The following is a 25,832-nucleotide window of genomic DNA, read 5'->3' on the forward strand; positions in this document are numbered from 1 at the left end:
CCTGTTTATTTCCCATGTGAAAATGTAGGTTAATGGATTCTTTAATTATAGAGAAAACAATGAAACTAAATTCTATTTCATTGATTTTTTTCACCGAAAGAGACAAAAAACAAAACAAAACTGTAGATCAAACTACAGGCACTAAACTACTGTAATTCTACAATTTTTACAATTTACGAAGATTTCAGTTAATAAGTCATCACTTTTAAAAAGTATCTGGGTTCACACTAATTTAGGAAATGAAATACTCACAAAATAGCACAGAAAATGCATATATATGATTATACCTGAATACTAGCGAATTAGTGCGACCAAATCCCATAACTAATGACTCGGTCAGCTCAATGCTCTCCACCCTCATCAGTGGGACCAGCTGCTTCAGCAGCCAAGCCACTGATGGGCTGCCAATAACCTGAAAAATTAAACATACAGTTAGGTCACACAAGTAAAATCTCTCATACTGCTTGAACACTGCTTACTAAGAGCTACCCTGATACGGGTGTCCATGAAGTTAAGAATAGATCAGTTTCTTGTGTCATTTATGTGAAAAAGCTGCACTGTAATTTGATGCTTTGAGCATGAATGTCAACAAGCTCAGCACGAACACCTGAGCTCAAGGAAACAAAACACTGGGGGAATTAATAAGGCAAAAGAATAGGGAAGCTGCTACCTTGTTATCATGGCTGACACCACCGTCAGGCGAAGGAGTCGTGATCTCAGGTGTCGATGCTCTCAAATGGCCAGGACTCATGATACTGGGCTTGGCCACCCCAAAGCAAAGGATCAGGTAATTCCTCCATAAAGTTACGTAATTATCCCCACTCCCAGAGGTGCCTGTCTTCTTGGCATACACTGGGTTGCTGATAAATAAATCAAAAACATAATGTACTCACTTTAAGCTGAGTTTATTTTGAAAAGTGATTCTACAACAAAGGTTTTGAGATTCATCAGGAACTGGTATCAGGTTATATTAAAAACAATAGAAGAAGCCTAGCATTCCATAAAGAAATACATATTATCCACCATCTTTCACAGTTTCAAACTAAGACCATCTTATGTTCAGAAATTACAAAGTTATAACTGTTTTGATCAAACCTTGACTAGGCGATAATCAGGGACATAAAGATTATAGAAAAAGAAGTGTTTCCTGAACTCACTTCCATGTCTGAGGAAACTTACTTTGGGTCCACCAGGGGCATGAGCATCTGCAGTCGAGTGAAGGCGTAGGGCCAGGCGTAGCTGAGAGCTGTGGGGCAGTGTTTGGGCAGGTTGTCCTGTCGAAGGAGGCTGTAAACACACAGCACCCAGGGGTCCTTCACGGACTGGGCAAAGATCCACACGTGTGAGGGGCTCCTGATGTCATAATGACTGTTCACGAGCAGCGCATTCCACTCCACAAACCACTGGAGGTCCACATGGTGAACAGTTGGCAGCATGGCCTGCAATGAGCCGGAGACACGGCAGGGGGCAAAGGTCAGGAGCCATGACCAAAGTTGATAGTAGAGACATTGCTTTCATTGACAAATTCCAATTCAAGGTCAAAGGATTTAAAAGTGAAACATAGTTAGAACTTCATATTAGAGTATTTTGTGATTTATCATGTTCTTAATAAAAACCTTGTGTTTATATTAATGATTAGATAAATTAGGTAAATTTAAGTCAGTGTTGTTTGACTTTAGCTGATGATCCAGTATGTTATATTACCAAAAATAAACTTTTTTGGAAACTTTGCAAACTTTTCTACATGATTCCAAACCACTAGTTAATAAAAAAATAAAAACTAACATTAAAACCTTCATACTGAATGTTGCTTTAGCAGCTCCAAAAATACTTTACATTGCATTTAGGGGCTTTAAAGACATTTTCCTAACTGACCCAATCGTCCTTGATCGGTCAACTGATCGGTCAGTAAACATCCACAGTCTGAGGTGTGTGGAAGGTGTGCAGAAGTAGCCACAAGGCAGGTGTTATACAAATGTGTTACAAGTGATTGTGCTTTTGTAGAGAAAGAAAAAGGGGGAAAAAGCCAAAACTTTAAACAATATGCTTGGGAATTTGAGTTTTGCAGCCAACAAATACGATAACAGATTAGTAGATGGCCTAACTAGTATCTCAGTTTCCTGTTTGTAAAATACTGAAGGTCTCCTAAAAAAATGTGGTGGGAGCAAAGTCCAATCAATATCATCTTGTTTGACAGAGCAGGTTTACAATGGGGCACAGAGAGAAGCTTTCAAACAACTCACAGTGTCAGAAACTGCAACGTTTACAAAACTTTCCAGGATAACAGGGCTGAGCTGATCCATAATCTCTATCATTGGTTTATCGTCATCCTGCAGTTGACAAAACATAAAGATACCACTGTAATATCAAATATCCATCTCCACTACAATATATATTGTCATTCCCAGTTTGGCTTTTTCTTTGTTTTACCTCAGACTGTCCAATGGTCAGATAGAGACTTCTTATTTCTTTGAGTATAGCCACAGAAAGTCTGCGGGTGCTCAGCTGGCAGGAGCAGAGCAGAACTAGGGCCAGTCCTTCCACAGCATGCAGCACGGTGGAGTGAGGACCTCGTTCTGCAGGCATCTTCAGACTTGAGCTGGACTGCAGCAGCTGCAACACACAGCAAAATAAACTAAATGATTATTTTCTAAATGTACTGATAAATTACATTTTTATACATTTGTTACATCAAGTGCTGGTATTTGCAACTAAAGGATATTTCCCTCAGTGAAATGCATAAATCAATGAAAAAGGTTACCTCGATGGTGTGAATTCTAGTGTGCTCATGGCCCTTCCCCTGAGTAGCCAGTGTTAATCTCCACTGTGTGAGCAGCTGCTGCAGTAATTTGAGGGACATATCTAAGAGTCCTTGGTGGGTGTCTTGGACCTCCCGCAACAGGAAGTTACTGAATCCAAACAGGACATCATCACGCCAGTCAGGGAAATCCACCAGCAGGCTTTGCAAGGAATTCTGGGCTATAAGGCGAAGCTCGTCATCCATGTGGATTGTCAATCTGACAAAAAAAGAGCACGTTTGCTGAAGAAGATTTCAAAGAGAATAATGTTTTTGAATGATTTAAAGAGAGCTGAGTGTATTTCTATGAGGGAAATATTTATATGTAAATAAAGTTAAATATTTTAAAAAGTATAAAAGTCATATAAAACCACGTTATATCCCCCATCTCCCGAATATTTTGATATATGAGTGTCTAAAACAGCTCAAATCATGCAGAAGTAGTTAAATTGCAAAGAACATACAGAAAAATAAAAACAGTGTGAATGCTGAATCGGCAATCACTGTTTATACAGACCGCGTTATACAGACTACTTTTCCTTTCATTGCAGCTCACCGAGAGAGAAGGTCGATGAGCTCAGGTTTGGACATTCCATCGGGCAGAATGCGAGGAATGGCAGCAACACAAGTCCTAAATAGATCAATCTTGGGCTTCCTTTCACCTCTGAAAAAGTCGGACAAAAAAATAAAAGTGGGTTTTCCTTTTTCGTTTATTCAGTGCAATCTGAAGTTTTGCCAAATTAAAGTTTTGTAAGTCTAGATGAAACATGTCCTTACGTGATCATGTCCTCAGGCTCCTTGTTTAACATTTGGGCGTTAGTCATCATCATGCATCTTCCCACTTCTTTATCCAGGTGTCTGAGGATGCTGTCAATGGCCTTCCGAACGTGAACATAGTAATGTGACATCCCTGGAGAAAAAGGCAGGTTAGAAAATGATGACATCAGCAACATCAGTCTATTTAAAAACAAAAAACTACAAGGACTTTATTTAATTTTATTTCCTTTTTTTTAGTTTTCAGACTTTAAACTTGTGTTTTCATGGAAATAACACAGAGAAAAAGAACTTTCACTATTCCTTTATTATGGTCTGTCTTCCTCACCAATGACTTTGGCCTCCTCATCTGTCAGCGTTTTGCTCAGGTATGTCTTCTTGACTCGGAGTGTGTTTCCAGAGGGCAAAGTGCAGCCAGTGTTGGGCATGGGAGGCTCTCCGTCCTTCTGCTGCAGTTTGTCAGCAATGACCAGGAATGCTCTCAGACCAATATTCATCCTCTGAGGGGGAAAGAAAGTACAGCTGGTAGATACAACTTTTCAGTCTTGCTTTAATGCTCCTGTAAAGCTTTTAAAAAAAAAAAAATTCTGGCAGAAAAAAAATAAACAAACAAAAATTGAACAAGCTAAAGCAGCTGAAGTTGTAGCTTAGTTGATTATTATGAGATGTGCATGACAGTTTCCTTTTAGATTATTGTGAAAAGTTTTATGATTCATGATGATTCATGATGATTACTTCCAGATACTATTTCATCATGTTTAAATCATGTGTTTACCTTATAGCTAAATTGTTCTAATTGTTATTTTATTAACCATATACAAGCCATCACAGTACAATTGTAAATGTGAAATCATACCTCAGGATTAAGACTAAAGGCTTTTGCAGGTTTCCCAACAGACAGAAGGTCAAAAATTATCTCTTTCATGGCAAAATCAAGTCTTTCCTGTGTTGAAATACAGAAAATGTGTTTAGTCCCAATTAGATGTTTCTGGATGTTTCATCAAACGTAACAGGTACTGACAGCAGAGCAACACCGTGTGTTTACCTGAGCAATAAACTGAATGATTTTGACAAATATGTTGAGCGGCATGTCTCTTGGTACCACACTGCGAGATCCTTTTGGGAAAAGCGTTGTTATGATGGTGTTAAGACGACTGTGGACACAAAGAAAATGTATGTTATAAACTGAACAAGCATTTCAGACTTTTTTTGTACATTTTTTAAATCAGTTTATTTTAAAATAAGTTTATTCTGGGATTAGTTAAATCTGTTGCCCAGTGGCCCTGAAATTACTGAGCAGGCCTGATTCCATGTGGAGCTCCTCATTATGTGCAAGAAAAGTGTTTACAAATACTCTAGTAGGAAAATATAACAACATTTTTAGATTCTTCCAACTACATAAAATACAAAAAAACCCATCAAATTACTGTAAAACATTCCCATTTTTGTTTACTATACAGACTGTGTGGAAATAAGCAAATAAAAGGAGTTAAATTTATTCACCCCTGAGTTGCAGTGTTGCTCTCACACTTTATTCTTATCATGTAAACCCACAACAGTCGATATAAGGACTCCAGTGCAACTCGAGCCATTTTTGGATCTCTGCTCTGTAATAAAAAAAAGAAAATTAGAAAAACCTATTGGTGACATAAGGAATTCATTACAAACAGTTACTTGAATCACACCATTACTATAGTACATATATATATATATATATATATATTTATATTTCTGACAAAGAAAAAAGAAAGTAATTTAAGACAGCTCTAACCACTAATAAACCACTACATTCTGATTTAACAGCTGGTTTCATGAATTACCTTCAGATTTGAAAGGCAGTTGTTGAGGAAGAGATGCCATCTGTTGAGGAAGAACTGTTTCTGGCTGACACACAGCAGACACGTCACCAGGGGATAAAATGCCTGGGAAAACAAAAGCAAGAATTTTACATTTTTGTTGTTTGTAATAGTGTTGTTTAAATATTTTTGCAGCAACGTGAAAGCAGAAAAGTAAAAACTGTGCTTCATTTTTTAAACATGATTCTTTAAGTGAACAAAAATAAACCCTATACATTACTTCTGAGCCACATCTGCAGGAGAGCATTTTGAACTTATTTTACCTTTAAAAAAACACAATGACATTTTATGTTTCTTGCTGATGATGAATCCTTTGTAAAACATAGCTTTCAGCTATAATTGCTGCCTCGGGATATTACAGGCTTTCTGTGAGGACAAGCTTCAGTTTCTTGTGAGCAGCTATGTTTTCATTTTTCTGTGAATTAGTGTGTCATACAAGAAACCCCTTGAAGGTTGTTGGGATTTTACATAAACCAGCATAAACTGCACTGCTTTCTTGTTCTGTCTGATAATCCGACTTCCCTAATAAATTATCTCTACTGTGGACACTAATGTTGTGAAATACGATTGCACAAGAGCGACCTTGGGGACTCACTGCAGGCATCCAGGCCATCAGGCACCAGAGGCATTTGGAGAAAAATCAGAGGCAAACAGAAACAACCAAGATCAACAGTCAGTGTCTGTTTTCTGCCCTCAAACTAACCAGCGAGTGCTTCTTTCTGGAGGACAGATCCAGGGTTGTGTCGTACAAGCTGTCCACGAAGTTCCTCAGGCAGGGCACGTTCACCTCATTCTTCACCGCCTGGGTCAAGACCAAAGTCAGCTTTTATTATGGAGCAGTTTGAAAAATCACAAACGTTAACCAAAGTTCATAAGAGTCTAGAAAAACCCCCCATTACACCAAGTTACATAACCAGACAAAATAAAAATGGCTGTAGTAATCTAAACTGCTGGGTTTACAATTTAAATGGCTGTGTAACACATGTACAAGAGGAGGAAACTTACAGCTGCAACAGGAACCAGGATCTCAACAAAAAGGCCGGCCAGAGCATGCTTGATGTCCTTATCCTTGACTTCCAGAAAATACTGGGCACACTCCTGAAAACAGGAACAGAACACAGTGGACCTTATCTACAGTTCGTTAAATTTACCTTAGAAAAAGAGAAAATCATGACAAACAAGTACAGACAGAGAATAGAATACATAAAATTGTACTTTATCAAGGTGCTTCTTCAGTAAATTCTGTTTTGTACCTGCATGAACTGAAAAGAAGCTTCAAAATCTTCAACAGGATACATCTTAATTCTGAAGAACTTGACCCCCATGACGAGGCTAATGGTACTCTGAACAACGTACGGACTCTGCTCTTTCTGTCGCAGCTCCTTCAGCTCAGTCATAAACTTCTTCTTCACAGCAGGAAACCTGAGGATAAATAATTATACATCTAAGTTTCGAAAATACCTGCATGGCAATGACACAAAATGACAAGGTTCAAGCAGGATGCTTTCTAAATATTATTTAACAAGATCAAAAACTGCATCAGCCTTTCAGAAGACACTTCCAGTAAAACTATTATCAGACCACAGTAAAATCCTTTGGCCATAGTTTCTTAGAGCCATTTAAATCTGTATGTGTGTATGCCACTCAGTAAAGTAACTCTTGCAGGAAATTAAGCAGAGCATACTTTGAAGGGAGGTATGCAGCTCATAATTCTATTTAAAGGCTCTGTATCCTGCTGCAGTTATCTAAAAAGTTCAAATATTCACACATTTCCAGTCCTAGTTTGGTGTTAAAGATTTGTCTAAAAGTGTCCTCTGTCACAGATGATAACACACTAGCATGATGTGGCATGGCACCAAAATTCAGCAGAGCAGAGAATAAAGGTGTAAAATCTAATGAGGAAAGATGGAACCTTGGACTTACTTGGACTGGGCTAAAACTCCTATGACTTCAGCATAGAGATCTGCTACAGTGTGCATGTTTCCAGTGTTTGGACCATGATATCTGCCGGACAGACAAGACCAACATATTTATGGTTCTGAAAATAAGAAAGAAAAAATAATCTGTGCTGGAACAGATTTAGAACTCACCCCTCTTTATATTTAAAGTGCTTAAAGGCTAAGTTAATGACTTCCTTGACCAAACCGTCGAGGGCCGGGTAGAGCGGCATCTAGTTGAGAGTTGGAGAACACAAAAGAACGAGATTAAAACTCTACTTAAGTTTCTGATCATAAAATAAAAAGTTAATGTAAGATTTGTTCTGCAGCTCAAGAAAGTTACCTGTTTCAAAACTTCTATAAGTACAAGAGAGAAGATAAAGTCAATGGCCAAATCTCTCCGTTCAAGTAGATAGTCTCTCTGCTGCTCATCACTGTTAGAGAATAAAAACATAAACAGTTAAAGGTCTAGCATTCCTAGAAAGAATGCATATCACCCACTGCCTTTCATGACAGTTTTAGACTAAGCTCACCTTATGATAAGAAGGGATGGAGTTATATTTGTTTTGGTCAAACCTTGTAAATGTTATATGCAATCTCAGGCAAAATCTTGCGCCATGTGTCAGCTATTGGATTATGTGTTGAGAGCACCAAATTTTAGCTCAATAAATGTTAAACTGACTGAGTTGTAGTCACTTATGTATTTGTTAAGGTTGATTAGCTGTGAGTTAACTCCAAACATTGTTGAATTGTAGACATACATCCAATGATTACTTTCTGAATTTCATAAAAATCCATCTAGTGGTTCATGACATATTTTGCTAACAGACAGTTGCCAGATATCATGTGTTCAGTTACTGCTCAGAGTACAAGTTGGATAGGACTCTCAGACGCTACCAAATTTTAGCTCATTAATTGTAAAATTGACTGAGTTGTAGCCATTTTTTTTTTACTTTACTAAAGTTGCTTTGCTGTGGCAGCCTTCATCAATGGGGTTGATTCCAAAAGTGAATCAGTTTTAGTCGAGCATACTTCCTGAGAGTTTCATTTAAATCTCTTCAGTGGTTCATCAGACATTTTACAAACAGGAAAGACAAACACATGCACACAGACACAACAGCGGGTGATAAAAATGTTGTTGCAGCTATAAAGTACATACAATTTTCCCTTCCATTTTTTCCCGTTTTTATACAGGGTACATAATAATGCATGCATAAATCATTTTAATTATCTTCACTTTTTGGACTTTGTGTTGGCTCTTGGCCGGTACTCGTGCAGCTCCTCCTCTAGTCCATTTTGTCTTTTGTACCAGTCAAATAAAGTGCGCAGGATGGAGGGAAGACTGTATTCAGCCAATGAGCTCATGGTGCTTATCATCTACAAAAAAAGACACACAACGTACAAATGCACATTAGTGTTCAGCAATTGACATACCAGAGTAAGAGATATTAATCAGCATTTCCTTTGTTTATCTGCACAGCAATTATAGCTAAATATTGAATAGCACACAAGGATTCATTTAAATCTTATTCTGATTCAGATGTTTCAACATAACCAAGAGTGAGACCAAATTAGGACATTTTTAAGGTTAAATGAAAAGGGAGAAATTATATTGAGATGTGAGCTAGTGCTTATTGAGACAGTGCCCATGGGGCAGCCTCCCTCGGTGTGGTGGGAGGGAGCGGTAAAGGAAGGAACAGGCCGGGCACACAGGAAGGGGTGGAGAGTCTGGTCAGACTGGGGAACACAGCAAGCCCTTCATTCAGCACTAGGCTGGAGAAGAATCCAGGCTCTGTGAGGCCGCGTAATGGCCTCGCGCAGCAGCACAAACACACCTCTGTGGCTGTGAAAGGCCCTTCTCTGCAAAGCCACAGACCTGCAGGACACACCTTGTGCTGATCTGCTGCCAGCTCACAAGATAAATACTCCTGCCCTTGAATGAATCTGAAAGCCCTTTTTGGATGCAGGCAGAATTTTTAACTCTTTCATAGTGTAGATCAACACAGTGGAAAAGATTTTAATATTTAAAGTTGTTCTGCCCAGCCATGCATTAGAAAAGCAGTACAGCTGCAACACAAATGCATAATAGTTTTTGCGAACACGTAAACTAGACCACAGAAATAGCTATTTAAATAGTTATTTTCTGTGTAAATGCAGTGTGATGAGTGTTTAATGACTTTGCTGAAATTTGCTAAAGAAGCTGAAACTGAGTTGTACAAGCTGAAAGAAGCAGAACACAAGCTAAATAAAGCTCAACGAAGATAAAGTAAATTATATAACTGTTGTCGAAACCTTCCAAATGTAATTTCAGATCAAAATATAGCTTCATTAAATCTCTTTATTTGCTTTCCATTGCACTGGATATTCTCTTTTGTGAAACAACAATTTTGTGTGCGTCCATCACTTTTCGGTGTGCACAAGGAACTACCTGGGGCACAGGAAAAACTGTAGTGTGAGCAGAATTGTTTCCTTCACACACAAAAAAAACGTACAGACTTTTATCACAATACTGTTCTGTATGCATCAGATAGTTTCTTTTGTGCATAGGAAAAAGTTTTTTCTCTCCTACATCTCCATAGGGACTCTGTACTATACAGCCCAAAAAGCTCCTTTTTTCTAGTATACATTATTTTTTTTGACTTACTTGGTCAAACTGAGGATCTTCTCCCCTCTGTAGAGACTTTGTTAATGGCTTTTCCTGGAAACACAGAAAATGATTTTTTTTAATTACGCTGAGTGTTTTTAATCCAACAAAATGAAACTGGCAAACTTCTTTGAAGTTTGTTCTGAAGCTGCTAACACCATCTGACCTGTCAGAAAAGACGGAGGCTATTATTACACCCTGCTAATGAGAGAGTCATCCATCAGTCTGCTGCCTGGCATTAGAAGGCCGGGTCATGTACAATGTTAGAGATGGGACATTTATGACATCTCCTGTTATTGCAGTCCTCTATCATGTGAGATAATAGTCTTCAGTGATTTAAGGTCAGTTCTCTCATATCCTGCTGAATGAATAGCCCTGTAGAAGCCTTGATTTATGTTTAATTTATTATCACAAGTTTTGATGTTAACACAGATATTGTGTACAGCTGTGGTGTCCATAAGTTGACGAAATAAAAGTGCTACCTTGAATTGCCACATGCATCTCTCCATAGTTTCATCAGTCAGACAGCAAATCACAGCACATTATGTGCTGATTAATCCAAAATATATAGCTAAAAGTCTAATGTGCGTGACACTGTCATTACTTGGGCTGAAGAAACCCTCTCTCTCTCTTTTGCTTCTATCTGGGTCACCAGCTAAGCCCCAATTTTTGATGAACCTTTTAGTTTTTCAACAAATGCTTACACTAGAGAAACTGAATAAGCTGGAGTGACAGAAAAGTCAGTGCATCCTGCTCTGTCAGGGTTCGTCAGGCAGATACAACAACGCAGTGTTCAATTCTGTAACTGATTCAAAAAATTTAAAACTTTTTACCACGTATATAATGCCCAAGTTGAGAACAGTTGTGATGTTGATTACAGGTCAGTGATGATGAGATATTGCAGTAAACATTTTTACATGAATGCTAAAAATAAAAGAGCACATCTGTTTGTCAGTAATTGCACACTGACACAAATTAGTCAGCCAGCCCTTGATTGGGAGGAAACACAAACGAAAAGAAACATCCTTTCTGTATTTCCTCTAGGGAGTATTAGAAAGAATAATTTACAGCCTCCTGGAAATCAAATTCCATAAAACTTGAAATGGTATGTCCACTTAAAACACAAAGTTATTCCAGAAAGACCCACGTAAAACCACACAGAAGTGTAAAAGTTCTACTAGGACTTCAGATTTTTGCCTTTTCTTAGAATATGGTAAATGGACTGCATTATAGCACTTTTCTAGTCTTATTAACCAGTCAGTGTGCTCTTACACTACAAGTAACACTCATATCTTCAAACAGTCCCACACCAATTTACAGATCAGGGCAACCTGGGCTTCTGTGTCCAAGGACACTTCAGGTGAAGCCAAGATTGAACCGCTACTCTGATGGTAGAGGACCGGTCTTCCTCCCACAGCCACCTCATCATCATATAAAGCAGATGAACATTTTTAGTTACATTGCAGTGGGGGGTTTTTCCGACCTGGGTCGGGAAATAAACATCTGCAACCTACCCACTAAGCTTAGTTCAATGGTAACTCTTCCCAAATAATAAATCAGTTACTTGGTGTTTTTGGACTTTACCTTTGAAGAAGAACAACAATAAATAGTAAAAAAAACCCAAAAAACCTCTGGTCTGTCTCTCTCTGCCTCACTCACCAGTGGCTCAGCCATGATGATGCGGATCTTGCGCTCTGACAGGGAGGTGAAGTTGGCGAACAAACTCTTGAGGACGTACTCGCCCGGTCTGCTCTCTGGATCGATGCTGATGGGCATCATGGCTGGGAAGCCTTTCTCTCCCTGAGGACAGCTGACTGGAGGGATGGGAGGTTTATTGTATCCGTTCCCCACAGGTGAGGCTGAGGAAAACACACACAAAACACAAGATTGGTATCAATTCTGTTAAAAGGGACATTATTAATTTAAGTGTAAATGAGTAGGTCTGGGTCCGCCACAGGAAATTTCCGAGCAGGGCACTCCTGAGAATTATCCAAAAATGGACAAAAAGTACCCAACATGTCAGACATTCCAGAGAGAAAATGTCCAAAGGGCTCTGATTTGGCCAGAGTCTGAGCTTTTTATCCTACTGTTACACAGAACAGGGCACATAATAAAAATTAAAGCACCACAGTCACAAGCTGGGGTTTGTATTTTCTACAGAAGCAGTCATTCGATTTAGAGGGAAGCAGGAGACTTAAAAATGTGACCATCCATCCAGCCGTCCCTCAGATACATACTAAAAACTTTTTGCCATAAACAATAAAAATGTACTCCAGTGTTACTGTCTACTGCCGTCAGACACAAAAGTACTAAGCGGGGTTCAGAAATTCAAACAAACATCTCGTTAGAAATTTAATTTAACTTGAAACTCCGTAAATTACTGCACACTAACCTCATAAACCCCCCATAACTAGATTCACTGCCTATTAATGAGAACCATATTCACCTGAACCTCTGGGATGGTAAAAGGTTTGAAAGTGCAAGAAAGAAGTAGATTCCCATCAGAAGCAGTGAAGTGTAGCATCAACTGTGTCAGGAGGATGTCACAATCACTTATTAAACCACAGATATATAAGCATCTTTTTCAACATTTTTCTGTTGTTTTTAAGAAATTTATTTTAGGCTATTTGAGAATACTTTGAGGGTAAGTAAGTACTTTAAGTTCAAATCAACATGATACAAAAAACAAACAACAACAAAAAAAATATAACTCAATGCAACTGGGATGGCTGCACATATCTTAAAAAATGAACAATAAGCTGAAAAGGCAAAAGCCAGGGCTATCTGAGGAGTAAAGAAATCAGATTTTATGTATCTATGTCAAAGGTAAAGGCAACAAGACCATTTCCTGTCACCACAGCTGCCAATATTCTTAAAAAGTATAATGTTCATGGGACTGAAGCCACACTCCCAGGAAGTGGATGCAAGAGGAAATGTGAACCCAGGTTGATCAGACTGGTAGTGTGAATGGTAGAAAGGAGCCAAGGAAGCCATCCAAACCATTCAAGCTGAACTCCAAAATCAAGGTACATCCATTTCTGATCACACCATCCATCCCATTTTGAATCATCATGGCCTCCATGGAAGAAGACTCAAGAGGGCCCTGTTGTTGATAGAAAAACACCAAAGAGACAGACTGGATTTCACACATGCAGACCATTCCCAAAGTTTCTGGAACTGATGAGATAAAACTGTAGTTTTTTGGATGGTCACATGAGTTTTTTTTTCTTTTTTTGATTATTGTGAAAGGGTACCAACAAAATTATTTGTACCTGTATGTTTACATGTAGCTAAAGAAAATGGCACACTTAAACAATAAAATGAAAACAGAATTCAGATTTTGCATACTGGCACATGCTGTGTAGAACAAGAAAGAGACAGAGGGTGAACAAACTTCAGCTTCAGAAAAGGCGGAAGAATTGCTTTGATACCAGTTTTTTCCCCCCCACAGGTCTTCTCACAACACAAAGTATTTGAATATCTTTCAAGGAATGCTTAGCATGTGTGGCAACCTTTTATGGCTTTCAGAACAGGCTTCTTTCACTCGGGGCAACTCAGCACCTACCCAAACCTTTGATGAAGCTGATGACGCTGGACTTATTCCAGCACACAGACAGGCCGTCCATAGTAGGGAAAGAGGACATGGTATCCAGGATTTTCCTGAATCACAACAAACGTTCACTTAGGGAATCCACCAGTTTCCATGTCTTGTGTGTCAGCTGGATCTGTTTTCTTGAATATTGTTTCCATGGTGTGCAGACGCAACAGCAGGTGTGATTTAAAAAGTGGGAGTAGTCTTTGGAAGAGAAGATCTCTTTCTCTCTGTCTGTCTGAGCTCCCTCTGCAATGACTTTCTCCAGCCTTGTGACCAACTGGTGCCTTCCAACAGGGAAGGGCAAGCGGGAATTTTTAGCTGCACAGTGATGAGGTCCAATATGCTATGGTGACATAGCTGAGTGACTATATTTATCCCTGGGTAAACACTATATTTACAAAGCAGCCCTCCCCTCCCCTCCACATCTCAAGCTTGAGGTACAGACCACCAGAGTGTAAACACCACTCTTCATTAAGATCTGCTTCACCAAAGTATACTAACAACTTCTGGTATTGCAATAATGTTTTTCTCTTGTCTGTGTTTGTGTCTGCTACCATAATATATCATCAACCACTGGACAGATTTTAATAAAACTCTCAGAAAGTAATCAATGGATGTACATTTACAACTGATTTGCTTTTGGAATCAACCCAATTTAAGATGCCTGCTACAGACGAATTATCTTAAAAACAAAAAAATAGCTATAACTTAGTCAGTTTTACAGATATTGATCTAAAACTCATTGTGGTTGTCAGGATCGGTGGTTTGTTTTGTTTTTCTTTTGTTTTGGAAGCCTGCCGCTTCCCACTTCCTCCACCAGATGCCGCCTAGGAGCAGAGCCCCTGGAGAAGCGTGTGGTTGAACCCGGAGACACACCTGTGGCGCATTTGCTGACTGAGGCTGGGGATATTTAAGAAGCGGCGAGCTGACACTTCCTTGCCTGAGTGTTTGTTCACCTTGGTAACAAATCGTTCCAGAGTAAGGCCCGCTGTGTATCTTCCCGAGATAATCGCCTCCTGTGTTTGTTCCTTCTCGTCAGGTCTACCTGGATTCCTCCGGAGTTTTCTCGAGAGAAAAGTTCTGTGGATCGTTTGTTCCGGACCACGACCAGCCGCCAGCTCGCTCCCCACTCAGTCTGTCTTACCTGTCCGCCCTCCAACGGTTCACTACCTCTCCACGCCGCCCTGGGTCTGTCGCTGCTCCTAAGTGAGCTTCCATCTGTTCCTAGTAAGCCTTTCTCTCCTCTACATATATATATTTATATGTTCCTCCACCTCCCAGGAGTCTAACCGCTTCCTCTCGTTGACAGTGGCTGAACTGGTTATCCCTTCCTGACTTCTGCTCCGTGTTTTTCTCCCCAACCCTGTCCCCTCTGTTCAATAAACTTTATTATTGTTTGCATACGCGTCTCCTGATTGTGTTCGTGCATGTGGGTTCGTAAACTGGAACCAAACATGACAGTGGTAGTACTAATACACAACACATACTTTTGGCACTAACAGATTGTCCAAGTTCTTTGTTTAAATTTTTGACATTCAGTTCAAAAAGCCCCCCAGAGCCAGTCAACGTGAACCAAGACAACAATGGCCATAACTTTTACAGACACTGAGGTAATATTTGTTGTGGTAGTAACTGACAGTCATTCTCAAAACACACTCCAAGTGTGTCATCTCACAATATTGCATGAGATCATGCATAATGCTATTTTGAAGGTTTGATCAAATATATATAATGAAATGCCAACATTTGCGATATGTGTTCCTTCATGAATGCTAGGAATGCCAGGCCTTCAATTTTTACGAGCAACAGTCAAAAAGGCGAAGATTTTTAGGGAACATCCCAGGAATAAAGAGTCTGTGGACAGCCCAGTTAATAATTACCAGGCCTCAACAATATAATAAAGACACACAAAAAAAAACCCCAAAATGAAACAAAATAACAACGAAAAAAACAATAAAAACATGACCAGATAAAATCAGCACTCCATTTAATCTAAATTCTCCCGTGTCGATGACTTCAACTGGGAAAGAAAGATAAAGAAAGTAACCATATCAAAGCCCTTTCTGCTTCCCCCGGTTCCATCCAAAGACTCAGATGTGACATGTGACTGTGCAAACAAGGAGGTCGGCCACTGCATGCATGACATCATTGCTAAACTGGAAACACCCTGAGCATGGTGGTGCTTCTGAGAGGACAAAGCAAAACAAACAGTAACCAGTGTGTCTTTTGCTCACATAGACCCAGACATGTAATCATATATTGTAGTCCTAAGAGACATTCCCAGTGAGTAAACAGCCACTTTAGCAGCTGTTTGTGAACAGTGTGGGTGGATATTTAGACACCCCTGACCTCTTTAACTGTACTACACATTCCAGGATGAAGACAGAGCTGTGAGAAGGCTTTGTTCAGACAGTAAGAAACTCTGAGACCGCTATCTGTGAGTAAGAGAAAGTGAAACCTACTATGTAATACACTTTTCTAGCCTGCTGTATAATATTTACCATTTTTTCCAGGGGGAGAATAAGTGGGTCACCACAAAAGGAGAAGCAGTAAGCTGTTGATTGCTTTAGGCCAAATTTCACAAGAAGGAAATGAGCCAGAGTCCCTGCAAGTATCAAAATATGCCACATGGACTAAAACTTAAAAAATGAAAAAAAATAAAAATAAAAATAAGAAATTAAACTAAAAAAGTCTCTAAATCTCACAATTCATGTACAGCTTCACTTGATAGAAGTGTCGAAATCGGTGGAGACAACGGCGGTGAACCCAGAGAGCAGACTCATCTTAAAAGGAAACTAATTTATTGAACTAAATAAACAAAACAAAAGCCGATGTGGCAGCACATGAAAACAAAAACAAAATCCTAAATTCAGGCAGGAACCAAAACAGACAGGACAGGACCAGGAACGAACAGAGCAGAACAATGACCCAGTGGAGTGGTGGAGAAAGTGGCCGGGTTTTAAAACACTGAAGATAATGAGATAAGTGGGCACAGGTGAGTGATACAAATTGCTGACAGGTGGAGATGGGCGTGGCAGAGAGACAAGTGAGTAACTGAGGACATAAAACAAAGGCACGAGTAACAAGAACTAAACTAAGACAAGATAACTGAACACAAACATGAAAACAATAAACAGAATGCAAAAAACCCAAAGAAAACCCCAAACCCGACAAGAAAAAGACAAAAGCCAAGCGGTTATGGTTTTGCCTGTGTCTGAGTGTGTGTTCATTTGTCCCATTAGCAAAATATCTCATGAACCACTGGAGACATTTTAATGAAGCTCTCAGATTGTAATCGCTGGATTTTACAGTCAACCAAAGTCAAGATGGCCACCAGAGTTTATCAATATTAGCCAACACAAAAATGGCTGCAGTCGATCTTATAGATATTGAACTAAAATCTGGTGTTTTAGCAGATGAGTCATCTTCAACACATTCTCTGAGTGCTAACACATCACGCAAGATCTCACAATATTGCATGAGATCGCACATAACATGCTTTACAAGGTTTGACCTAAATGGTTATAACTGTCCTTTCTCAGCCTAAGATGATTTTATTTTAATACTCTGGCCTGAAAGGCAACATCGCATGATATGCAATCTTTCAACAATCCAGTGCTTTTATTTCGCAGAAGGATTTCTCATAAAGTGGTTGCAGTCTGAGTTGAAAAAGCAACATATCAAAACTATTATACTACGGCCAGTTTGAATCTTTAAAGAAATCAGAGAAAACGGTTCAGTGGATTGAACTAAATGTCTCAAACTACTGACTATTAAGTAGCGTTTCAGCGAGCTGACATCATGCTGTGTGTGGCTGCCTGCTGTGAGAAAACATTTCAGGCCAATTATATAACTGAGTAAGTGTTTAAAAGCCTGCACTTAACCAACTTACAAGCTCAACAAAATCAACTCCCATTTGGATAAATAGATACTACCAAAATGTCTGTTCTTCATAAGCAGAACAGAAGTCTTGCCCAGCATGCTGCTAAATCATGTTGAAACATAATAAAGATCTGAAACTGGCACAGAACGTCAATCATGTGATTACACACAGAATACTTATTTATATTAAAATATTATAGTCCGTAAATAGTATTTCATGACTTTGAATCACACCTGAACAACATGTTTACTTTTCAGTGGAGTCTCACTGTGTTTGGCTCATCTCCTGCTCTGATTGGCTGACGGAGGGCCAGCCTTCAGGCGATGTGGACACTAGACCTGACGCTGCAGCTGCACAATAGCAGTTCTGTGCTGCTGTTTGTCACTGTTTTATAGGCGCTGAACACACAGAGCTGTCAAAGACCAGTGCCTGAAGGGTTTTGAGGCTGTTAACGTGGCCACAGTGCAAACAGTATCTGATGGTCAGACAGCAGGAAAACATTCTGATAGTTGCAGACACAAACACAAACCAGATGCTTTTATAGATTAAACAATGAAAAGATAAATAATGTCCACTTATTTTTTTTTATATGAGCTAATATTTAACTTGCAGTGTTCAGATTCATCTAGATCATTCACAATTTTTTTTTTGACACTTTTATTATCCGTTACATAAAACCTTCCACAAGCATGAGCTGAGATGTGGGATTAAAAGTAGTGCGTTTTTAATGAAAATGTTAAATGCTGATGCAATGCAATGGCTGCCAGGGCCTTCATCACTTCAGCAAAGTGACCTACTGTGAGGATTATGCAATATCATCAGGAGATGGCTCAGTGTTGGACACGTAGGCAGGGACACCTTATTCTGTGGTATCTCTTTACAAACAGATTCAGCTGATACATACATATATCTGACTGTCTGAGAGGGGACACTGTCACATTTCTCTTTTTTAATTTTACTGAGTGATCGCTAATTCAGCATTCACTCTATTGTTTTCCTCTGTTGTTAGTTTTTTGTCTTGCCTGTGTTTTTTCAACCAAGCTACTTCTGCATACTTTGTGTTTTGTAGCCATTCATACATCAAAAAATTCTGTTTATTCAGGAGGTGGGTGCTACGACTTTTGATTTTCGTAACTTTTATACTTTTCCAAATATTTAACTTAACTTAGCTTAACTAGCTACATTTAGGCTTTAGCTAGACATTTTGCTGCTTTTGTCTAGACTCTTATAACTTTTAGTTACCCTTCTGTTACTTTTAGCTATTTGTTTGCTACTTTCAGCTACTATCTAACCTTTTGATACTTTTAGCTACCACTTTTATACTTTTAGTTTTTGCTACCCTTTAGCTACTTTAAATACTAGCTAGTCTTTTGGTACTTTTAATCATCATTTTGATACTTTCAGCTAGCAGTTTTCTACTTTTAGCTTTTAGCTACTGTTTTGCTACTTTTTGCTTTTAGCTAGCTTTTTGCTTCCATACGTTTTAAGCCAGTGATTTACACTTCTCAGCCAGTGTTCTGCTTCTTTTAGCTTTAACGGATCAGTTTCGGCTTCTTCAACAACTTTCAGCAAAGTCAACAGTCAGACCAGTTTCATTGGTTTCTGTTTTTATTCAGTAATTTCTAGGTTGGATGGAGCTTTGTTAAAATAAAATGAAACCTCTTAAGTACCCTTTCGGTTAATTTCCTTTTCTGTCGATATTATTGTAGCTTGTCTTTACCTCACATACAGCAGAACAGTGTAAAGAAGCGGGTCTTTAGTGGGTTGAAGTGGAAAGCAGTGAAGCTGTGAACATGTAACCAAGCTGAACCTCCACTAATCCTATTACTGTGTCCTTGCATTTATTAGGAGCTGTTTACGTTGACAAGTGAAAGAAAACTAAGCTGTATTCGGAATCAGCAGAACCTTGATGCAGAATCACCTCGCTCGGGATAATCTGAGAGGTGTGAGATGACATAAAACTTTGAGTGCTTCTTCTCTTACAGAGAGTTTGCAGCTGCTGGTTAAATGCACAATAAAACTGAGTTCAGTCTGCAACAGGCAGCAGCCTCAGTCTGCTGCTCACAACAACAACAACAAGAGACAAACTGCTACTCACTTCCACTCAACGACTTCAGCAGGGACTTGATGCTGATTTCAAAGAATCCTGAGTCCTGCTGGCTGGCCATGGCTGCTGTGGTTTCCCTTCAGCAGCAGCAGCAGCAGCAGTAGCAGCAGCAGTAGCAGCAGTAGCAGCAGCAGCAGCAGAGGCAGCAGCTGAGCTGGGACCAGCCTGCTGTCACCCCTCCGTGACGCACACTATGTTGTGCTGACGAGACCCTGAGAAAACACTGGCACGGCTTTACCCCTCCTCTTGTGTCCTGTGCTCGGCTATCAATCCCGTGTCTCTCCCCTCCTCTCCCTCTCCACACTCTCTCCACATCTCTCTCTGTCTCTGCAAAGCTGTGGGAGTGGGTGGCAACGAAAGCGTCCCTTTAAATAACTGCGCGGAGGCTGAAAGTGCAGGAAGCAATCCTCTTAGCGCAGCACAGTTAATAATAACTACTGTGTGTCTGAACGCAGGGCCTGATGATGATGATGATGACTGGGCTGGGTTTGTGTGTCTTTCAGCATGACTGGCAAAATTTGACAGGCCACCAACACCGACAAAAGAATCAGGAGAGTGCAGGAAACATTAAATCTCCTGGAAGACATCTGAAGTGGTCAACAAGCAGATGTCATTAACTGGATGCAGGTAAAGTTATAGCAGGAGAGGACTGTTGTTCTTTAACCTGCTCTGCAGACATTTTGCTTTGGAAGACACAGCTAGTTATGTTTTATTAATCAGCAACCAAGGCAGCATTTTAGTTTAATTTATTATTTAATTTAAAAAAAAGGGTCACTAAATGAAAAAAAGAGTTCTGTTGTGTTCATTGTAGCATCATACAGTGTCCTTTAAATAACCCAAAGTCCAGTGTTTTATGCATTAATATAACATAAATCAGTTTATCACATTTATAAAGTAGATGCCATTTAATAATGAGAGAAACTGCATTTTCTGTGAATGCTGAGAGCTGAGTGACTTTGCTGAAATCTGCCGAAGAAGCTGAAACTAAGAGGCAGAACACTAAAAGCTAAAAAAGCAGAACTTAATCTAAAAGTTGCAATAGTAGTAAAAGCCTATTTAAAAGTAGCAACATGCTAGCTAGAAGCTAAGAGTAGCAAAATGCTAACTAAGTGTGAAAATGTTTGCTAAAAGCAGCACAAAGTTAGTTAAAACCTAAATGTAGTAGTAAAAAGCTAGTTAAAAGTATCAAAAGGCACGTTAAACAAATTAAAAAGTTAGATAAACACTAAAAATAGCACAAGATCAGCCAAAAGCTAAAAGTATGGTAGCTCAAAGTAGCATAAGAAGACAAAAATATAGCAATTTGAAGGAGATTTTGAGGAGAGTAATATTAAATTAAATAAAACAGTCAGATTTTATGATATTAAAATCTAATGTCCTTAACCACATGGATTATAACCCCACCCCTCAGTCCCTCCTACTCTCTTAGTGTAATCCTGTCAGAGTTTTGTCCGTCCATCCAGCGTCGGCCACTTGAGCGTCATTACATAACACACCGTGATGGAGAAGCTCAACAAACATTTCAGTGCTCCGTTGTTCTGACTGCAGCCACACCAACAATGTAGGTCACACATCTCTGTTTAGTGCACTCAGAAGCCTTGTTTATATACAGGCCTGTAAAATATTTTTATTTTGGTAACCATATAAAAAAAATGTAAAAACTGCTGCAGTTGTTTTTGATGGTTACTTTTCAAACTTTTCTGTCCTGTTAATTTAGACTGATATCAGATCAATAAGCACCTTCATGAAGTTTTTTTATTTGATTAATGAAACCCCTTGTCAGAACAATCCTTTATCAAAATGACAATATTGTAGCTTTAATATTAGAGGAACAAAAAAAAACAAAAAAAACCTTTATTTTAACTTTAAAAAAACTTTAAACTTTGATTTTTTTAAAAAAAATACTGTTCTAGATTGGGAGATAATCTTTTCTAACAGTATTAAAATGTATTTAAAGAAATGTTGCTTGTATCTCTGACCTTTTTTTCCAGCTTACATCAACTACTAACTAATCAGTTAAATCACAATAAACCTTTAAATTTGTAACTGTATAATGTTTTGACACTGACTTTGTTTTTGGTAGAAAATGTTTCTGTTTCTTTTTAAAATCTGGGAAAATTCAGGCACATTTTATTTGCTTTAAGTAAATCCATCATCATTTTGGGTAAATGCTTTGCCTATTATGGTAACCGAAACATTTCTCACTGAAGGAAATCAGCCCAATTGAATTTTTGTAACTCTGAAAACCTCTGAACAGAGTTCACTTTCATAACTTCTCTATCATCTATCTGGTGTGCCTGACTTGTCGAGTTATGAACTCTCCAAAGGGCAAGGAGTTACGCAAATCCCCAGATGAATAATTTTAGCTTTTTTTTTTCTTTAATAAAGCTGCTGAACAGGCAGAAGTAAAAAAAAAAACAAAAAACTTTAAAACTTTTCAAGTTACAGCTCTAAAAAGATTTCAGTATTATATATATTAATGTTAAAACAAACTTCCACTTTCAGGTCTAAACTTTTTTTTTTTTTTTTCGCCAGAAGTTTTGCATTCCATAAATGTCCATCGTTCATATGAGACACTAAGTTTTACTCCCTTTTTTCAGAAATCTCCTTTATCCAATCCAGTGACAGCAGAAGGTTTTTGGCTTTCCTGTTCTAAAAGACAGCTTTTCATCTTTTATATAACAGTAACAACTTACACGCCTCTAAGAGTAGAGAGAAGTTTCTTAAAACACACATTTAAACTGTCAGTTGAGATAAAACAAATATTTGAAGTCAGTATCAGGGTTGAAGTATTATTCAGAAGTGGAATGAAAATTTCAGACTTAATACCAATGAACAAACGTAAAGACGATGTTTGTGGCACAACATAATTTCTGGCTATGTCTAAACCTGTCAGTACAACTGCTGCCAAACACAAAGCAGCAACAATGTGCTGGCAAACTGGGTAAGATATGTGTCTGTTTTTTAAAAAAAGGGAAATCACTTCAGCTACTCTCAAAATATTTGCAGTTTCTTGACTGCTTTTCAGCTTCCAGTAAGACAAAACAATAAATCAAAAATTGTTTCCTGATTGCAACAAAGAACATCTTTCTTTAGTTAACGTTAAATGACAAAGCAAGTAACACATTAAGCACTTATTAAAAGCATTATCAAGCTCTTGTGGAGTTGAGGAATGTGAGGTATGTCTGTCCAGTTGAGCCATTTTGGTGATTATCAGGATGAAACTCCCTCCTTCTCTTCCTCTTCCCCCATCGTTTCTTTATCTGCCTCACATATTCTGGTCTCCTATTGTAAAGTTATTGCTGTTTTTCTCATGTTTTATCTTTGAAAATTGGGGAAAGCTAATTTGCGACTGTGAGGTCAACCTTATAAAAAAGTTCATTTCCCATCTGTCTGAGTCCATTATTAACAAGTCAACAGATTCTTCCGTAACTGTGACACATACAACAAGGAGATGAGGAATTTCAGAGTGTGATGCAAATAGCGGCAGAATTGCTGGGACCGTTTGTCCACTGCACTTTTAACATTGCTCACAGATTTAAAAACTCAAGTTCTCAAGATGATCGCCACAGCTTCATTAAGTTAAAAACAGTACTTACTTTCGAGAATGGTGGGCCTCTTTTTCTGGCGCATCTTTTTGAATTTCCCTCTGAAGTCTTTGGGTGGAAATGGATCCAGAGGCAAGCTGGCAAGGTGGCCAAGGACAACCTCACCCAACTCCTCAGGACAATTTGTCTCACTCCTAGCCATGACTTTGACAGCCCTGTCCTCTAAAGACATGTCGGATGGCAGGAAGCCCGTAGGTCCTTCTATAGTTCCTCTAAAGGAGTCATCTGGTTTTTCCACTCTCTTCAGTTTTCTGTCCCCTTTCTGTTTCTTCCTGACAAACTTCTTTCTTTGAGTGCAGCGATGTCCAGTCGTGTAAAGATGCCTTTTCACCAGACGTTTCACATGCCTCCAATGTTCCCAGCTTCAGTCTCCTGATGCGTTTTAACCTCTGCACTTGTCAGGGAAGTTCAGCAACAGTAACATTCATGAATTGGGCAGGTATTGGATTACTCAGGCAGCCCCTCCTCTTTTCAGCAAAAAAGGCAAGAAGGCAAAGAAGAGAGGGGCAAAGTCATGACTAAAGAGGGTGGGAGAGGTTTAGGGAGGCTGCTCTGACAGCTCTAACATCCCTGCCTACTGCAAGCTCATGAGGCAGTCCTGAATACGTATCCTGTATTTGTCTTGGAGTATACACATCAAAGCTCTAACAGACATGTCTTGCTCCTGGCAGAATAAACTTCTCTTCATACTCCGATATCTTTGACAAACAAGCAGATTCCCCCAAAAAACTGCACCAAAACACCTGCATATTCCTAAAGGTCCTTTTTCTCTGTACTTTTCTCAGTAGCTGTGAAGACAAATCTAAAGCAGCTCATGGTCAATTTAGTTTGTTTTTTTTTTGTCTCCCAGCCACTAACTTGACACACCTACAACATGAACCAGTTTTTCCAAGTCTGACCTAGATCAGCAAGACAAACACCCAGTGTATGTCCGTTACATGAAGTCGTTTTCTGTTTTAGGAAAAAACTACACTTAGAACATTGACCACAAGCCCACACTCATCTTTTCATGCCACTCTTACCTTTTTTTAAAGGTTTTTATTTCAAAAGAGAACACTTTGGCCATAATCAAAGTTGTCATTCTGAAACATAAACTCTGTTCCACAGTCTACTGATCATATCAGACTGAAGCAAAAAAAAATTGTAGAAGCAGAGGCCCCTGGTGGCATTTTTTTCCTAGTTTTCCTCAGCTGTCACTTCTCAAGGAGCTGTCGAAGGAAAAGGCATCAAAAATAAAGCACGTTCTATGTTTTATTAGGGTCTAGTAGAAACTTAAAGCCGTTATGGCACACTCATCATGTTTTTACCTCTCTAAGGAGTAATACAGTCTGAATTACTTTGACCTGTCAGTCATGATCAACAGGAAACGCCACCATGTTGTCACAGCAAACAACAAGCAAAGCAAAATATTTACATTGTCAAGAGAAGTTGGGTGAACAAATGTTGGATGTTCAGGAAGCAAATTCTAAGCTATAGGGGAAAAAATACTTAATAAAACAAGCATTTCTCAAAGGAATACATATTATCTGCTTCCTTCTATGACAAGACTTTAAACAAAGATCTTGTATGATCTGTTAGGGCTCAAAATATGTATTGGAGATGATTCTCAGCTACAACTATACCAAACTGTGTTTGTGTTTGCTGAGGTTGAATTGGGTTGACTTCAAAAGTTAATCAATTGGACATGTACATCCAGTGATTACTTTCCACTAGTTTGTGTACTGAACCAATGGAAAATATCTTATGAAATTCATGAGATATTTTTCTGACACACAGACAGACTCTGATAAATATTGCCAAAGTAGATGTTGTGCAATTTGGTTGCACTCAGATTGTGTTTTGAGAATGACTCTCGGCTACTACCACACCAAATTCTAGCTCAATATCTGTAAAAATGACCAGGTTACGGCCATTTTTGTATTGGCCAAGGTGGACTAGCAGTGGTGGCCATTATCAATCTGGTTGAGTCCAAAAATGAATCAGTTGTAGACGTACATTCAATGATTACGTTCTGAGCGTTTCATTAAAACTCGTCTCCTGGTTCAGAAGTTATTTTGCTAACAGACAGACAAACAAACACAAACATACAATACATTATATAACTGCCTGCTTTTCATGGTGACAGGCATTAGGTGAGTATACATAGAGGTCCTACATAATATGATTTTCATGAAAGTTTTTTTTTTTTTTTAAAGGCATCACTTGTATACAATCTCAACAAAGCCTTCTGACTTTTAGGTGTCTAAAAGAAACTTTAAGTTGAATTTAGCTGGGATTCTCATTTTTAAGATTTTCTAAAATAACAGTAAAATAATTTTGAGAAACCTGGAAGGTCAAAATATCTGAGATGAATGATGTTATAGTAACAGTGCACCCTCTAGTGACAAGTGACACCATCACTGTAGAGGAAACCCAGCTTTCATTAGGAAGAGCAAACAGTGCTACAATACTATATTTTAGCTTTAGCAAACCACAGTATTTGTAGTATTTAATTATTAGACTTTTCATGTGGGAGTGTTTTCAGTACCTGTTAACTTTTCTGAGTAAACTGTATCAAATAGAGAACACCAGTGATAAGCTTTTTACTTTTAAACTTAAATACAGATTTTATAACTTAAAAACATTACAAGT

The 25,832-nt window shown here is 38.7% G+C and overlaps 1 protein-coding gene and 1 long non-coding RNA gene across 12 annotated transcripts in view; one reads left to right on the plus strand and one right to left on the minus strand.

Annotated features, from left to right (window-relative positions):
• The window catches only part of frya (furry homolog a (Drosophila)), a 50,213-nt gene that overhangs the window by 20,901 nt on the left and 3,480 nt on the right, over window positions 1-25,832 (minus strand). For 3 of the 11 annotated variants that reach the window (XM_017416308.3, XM_017416305.3, XM_017416304.3), the window contains exons 1-23: window positions 23,193-23,668; window positions 11,668-11,867; window positions 10,009-10,062; window positions 8,602-8,741; window positions 7,708-7,798; window positions 7,518-7,597; window positions 7,351-7,431; window positions 6,681-6,849; window positions 6,433-6,525; window positions 6,131-6,229; window positions 5,392-5,493; window positions 5,075-5,178; window positions 4,617-4,725; window positions 4,428-4,514; window positions 3,900-4,071; window positions 3,575-3,707; window positions 3,354-3,461; window positions 2,762-3,017; window positions 2,431-2,613; window positions 2,244-2,330; window positions 1,180-1,439; window positions 671-860; window positions 288-412 (exon numbers count right to left, since the gene is read on the minus strand). In XM_017416308.3, coding sequence (XP_017271797.1) covers window positions 288-412; window positions 671-860; window positions 1,180-1,439; window positions 2,244-2,330; window positions 2,431-2,613; window positions 2,762-3,017; window positions 3,354-3,461; window positions 3,575-3,707; window positions 3,900-4,071; window positions 4,428-4,514; window positions 4,617-4,725; window positions 5,075-5,178; window positions 5,392-5,493; window positions 6,131-6,229; window positions 6,433-6,525; window positions 6,681-6,849; window positions 7,351-7,431; window positions 7,518-7,597; window positions 7,708-7,798; window positions 8,602-8,741; window positions 10,009-10,062; window positions 11,668-11,867; window positions 23,193-23,373 — 3,104 coding nt within the window. In that variant the 5' untranslated portion in view covers window positions 23,374-23,668. Of the gene's footprint in view, window positions 1-287; window positions 413-670; window positions 861-1,179; window positions 1,440-2,243; window positions 2,331-2,430; window positions 2,614-2,761; window positions 3,018-3,353; window positions 3,462-3,574; window positions 3,708-3,899; window positions 4,072-4,427; window positions 4,515-4,616; window positions 4,726-5,074; window positions 5,179-5,391; window positions 5,494-6,130; window positions 6,230-6,432; window positions 6,526-6,680; window positions 6,850-7,350; window positions 7,432-7,517; window positions 7,598-7,707; window positions 7,799-8,601; window positions 8,742-10,008; window positions 10,063-11,667; window positions 11,868-13,573; window positions 13,860-19,584; window positions 19,871-23,192; window positions 23,669-25,832 lie in introns of those variants that run through there. The other 8 variants (XM_017416306.3, XM_017416307.3, XM_017416310.3 and 5 more) reach the window with 8 other exon arrangements.
• On the plus strand, window positions 14,354-15,004 carry LOC119617958. The gene is made up of 2 exons (XR_005234455.1): window positions 14,354-14,830; window positions 14,913-15,004. It is a non-coding gene; the product is annotated as an uncharacterized LOC119617958 (long non-coding RNA).

This window comes from Kryptolebias marmoratus, linkage group LG2, assembly GCF_001649575.2.
Source record: "Kryptolebias marmoratus isolate JLee-2015 linkage group LG2, ASM164957v2, whole genome shotgun sequence".
In the NCBI taxonomy this organism is placed as follows: Eukaryota; Metazoa; Chordata; class Actinopteri; order Cyprinodontiformes; family Rivulidae; genus Kryptolebias; species Kryptolebias marmoratus.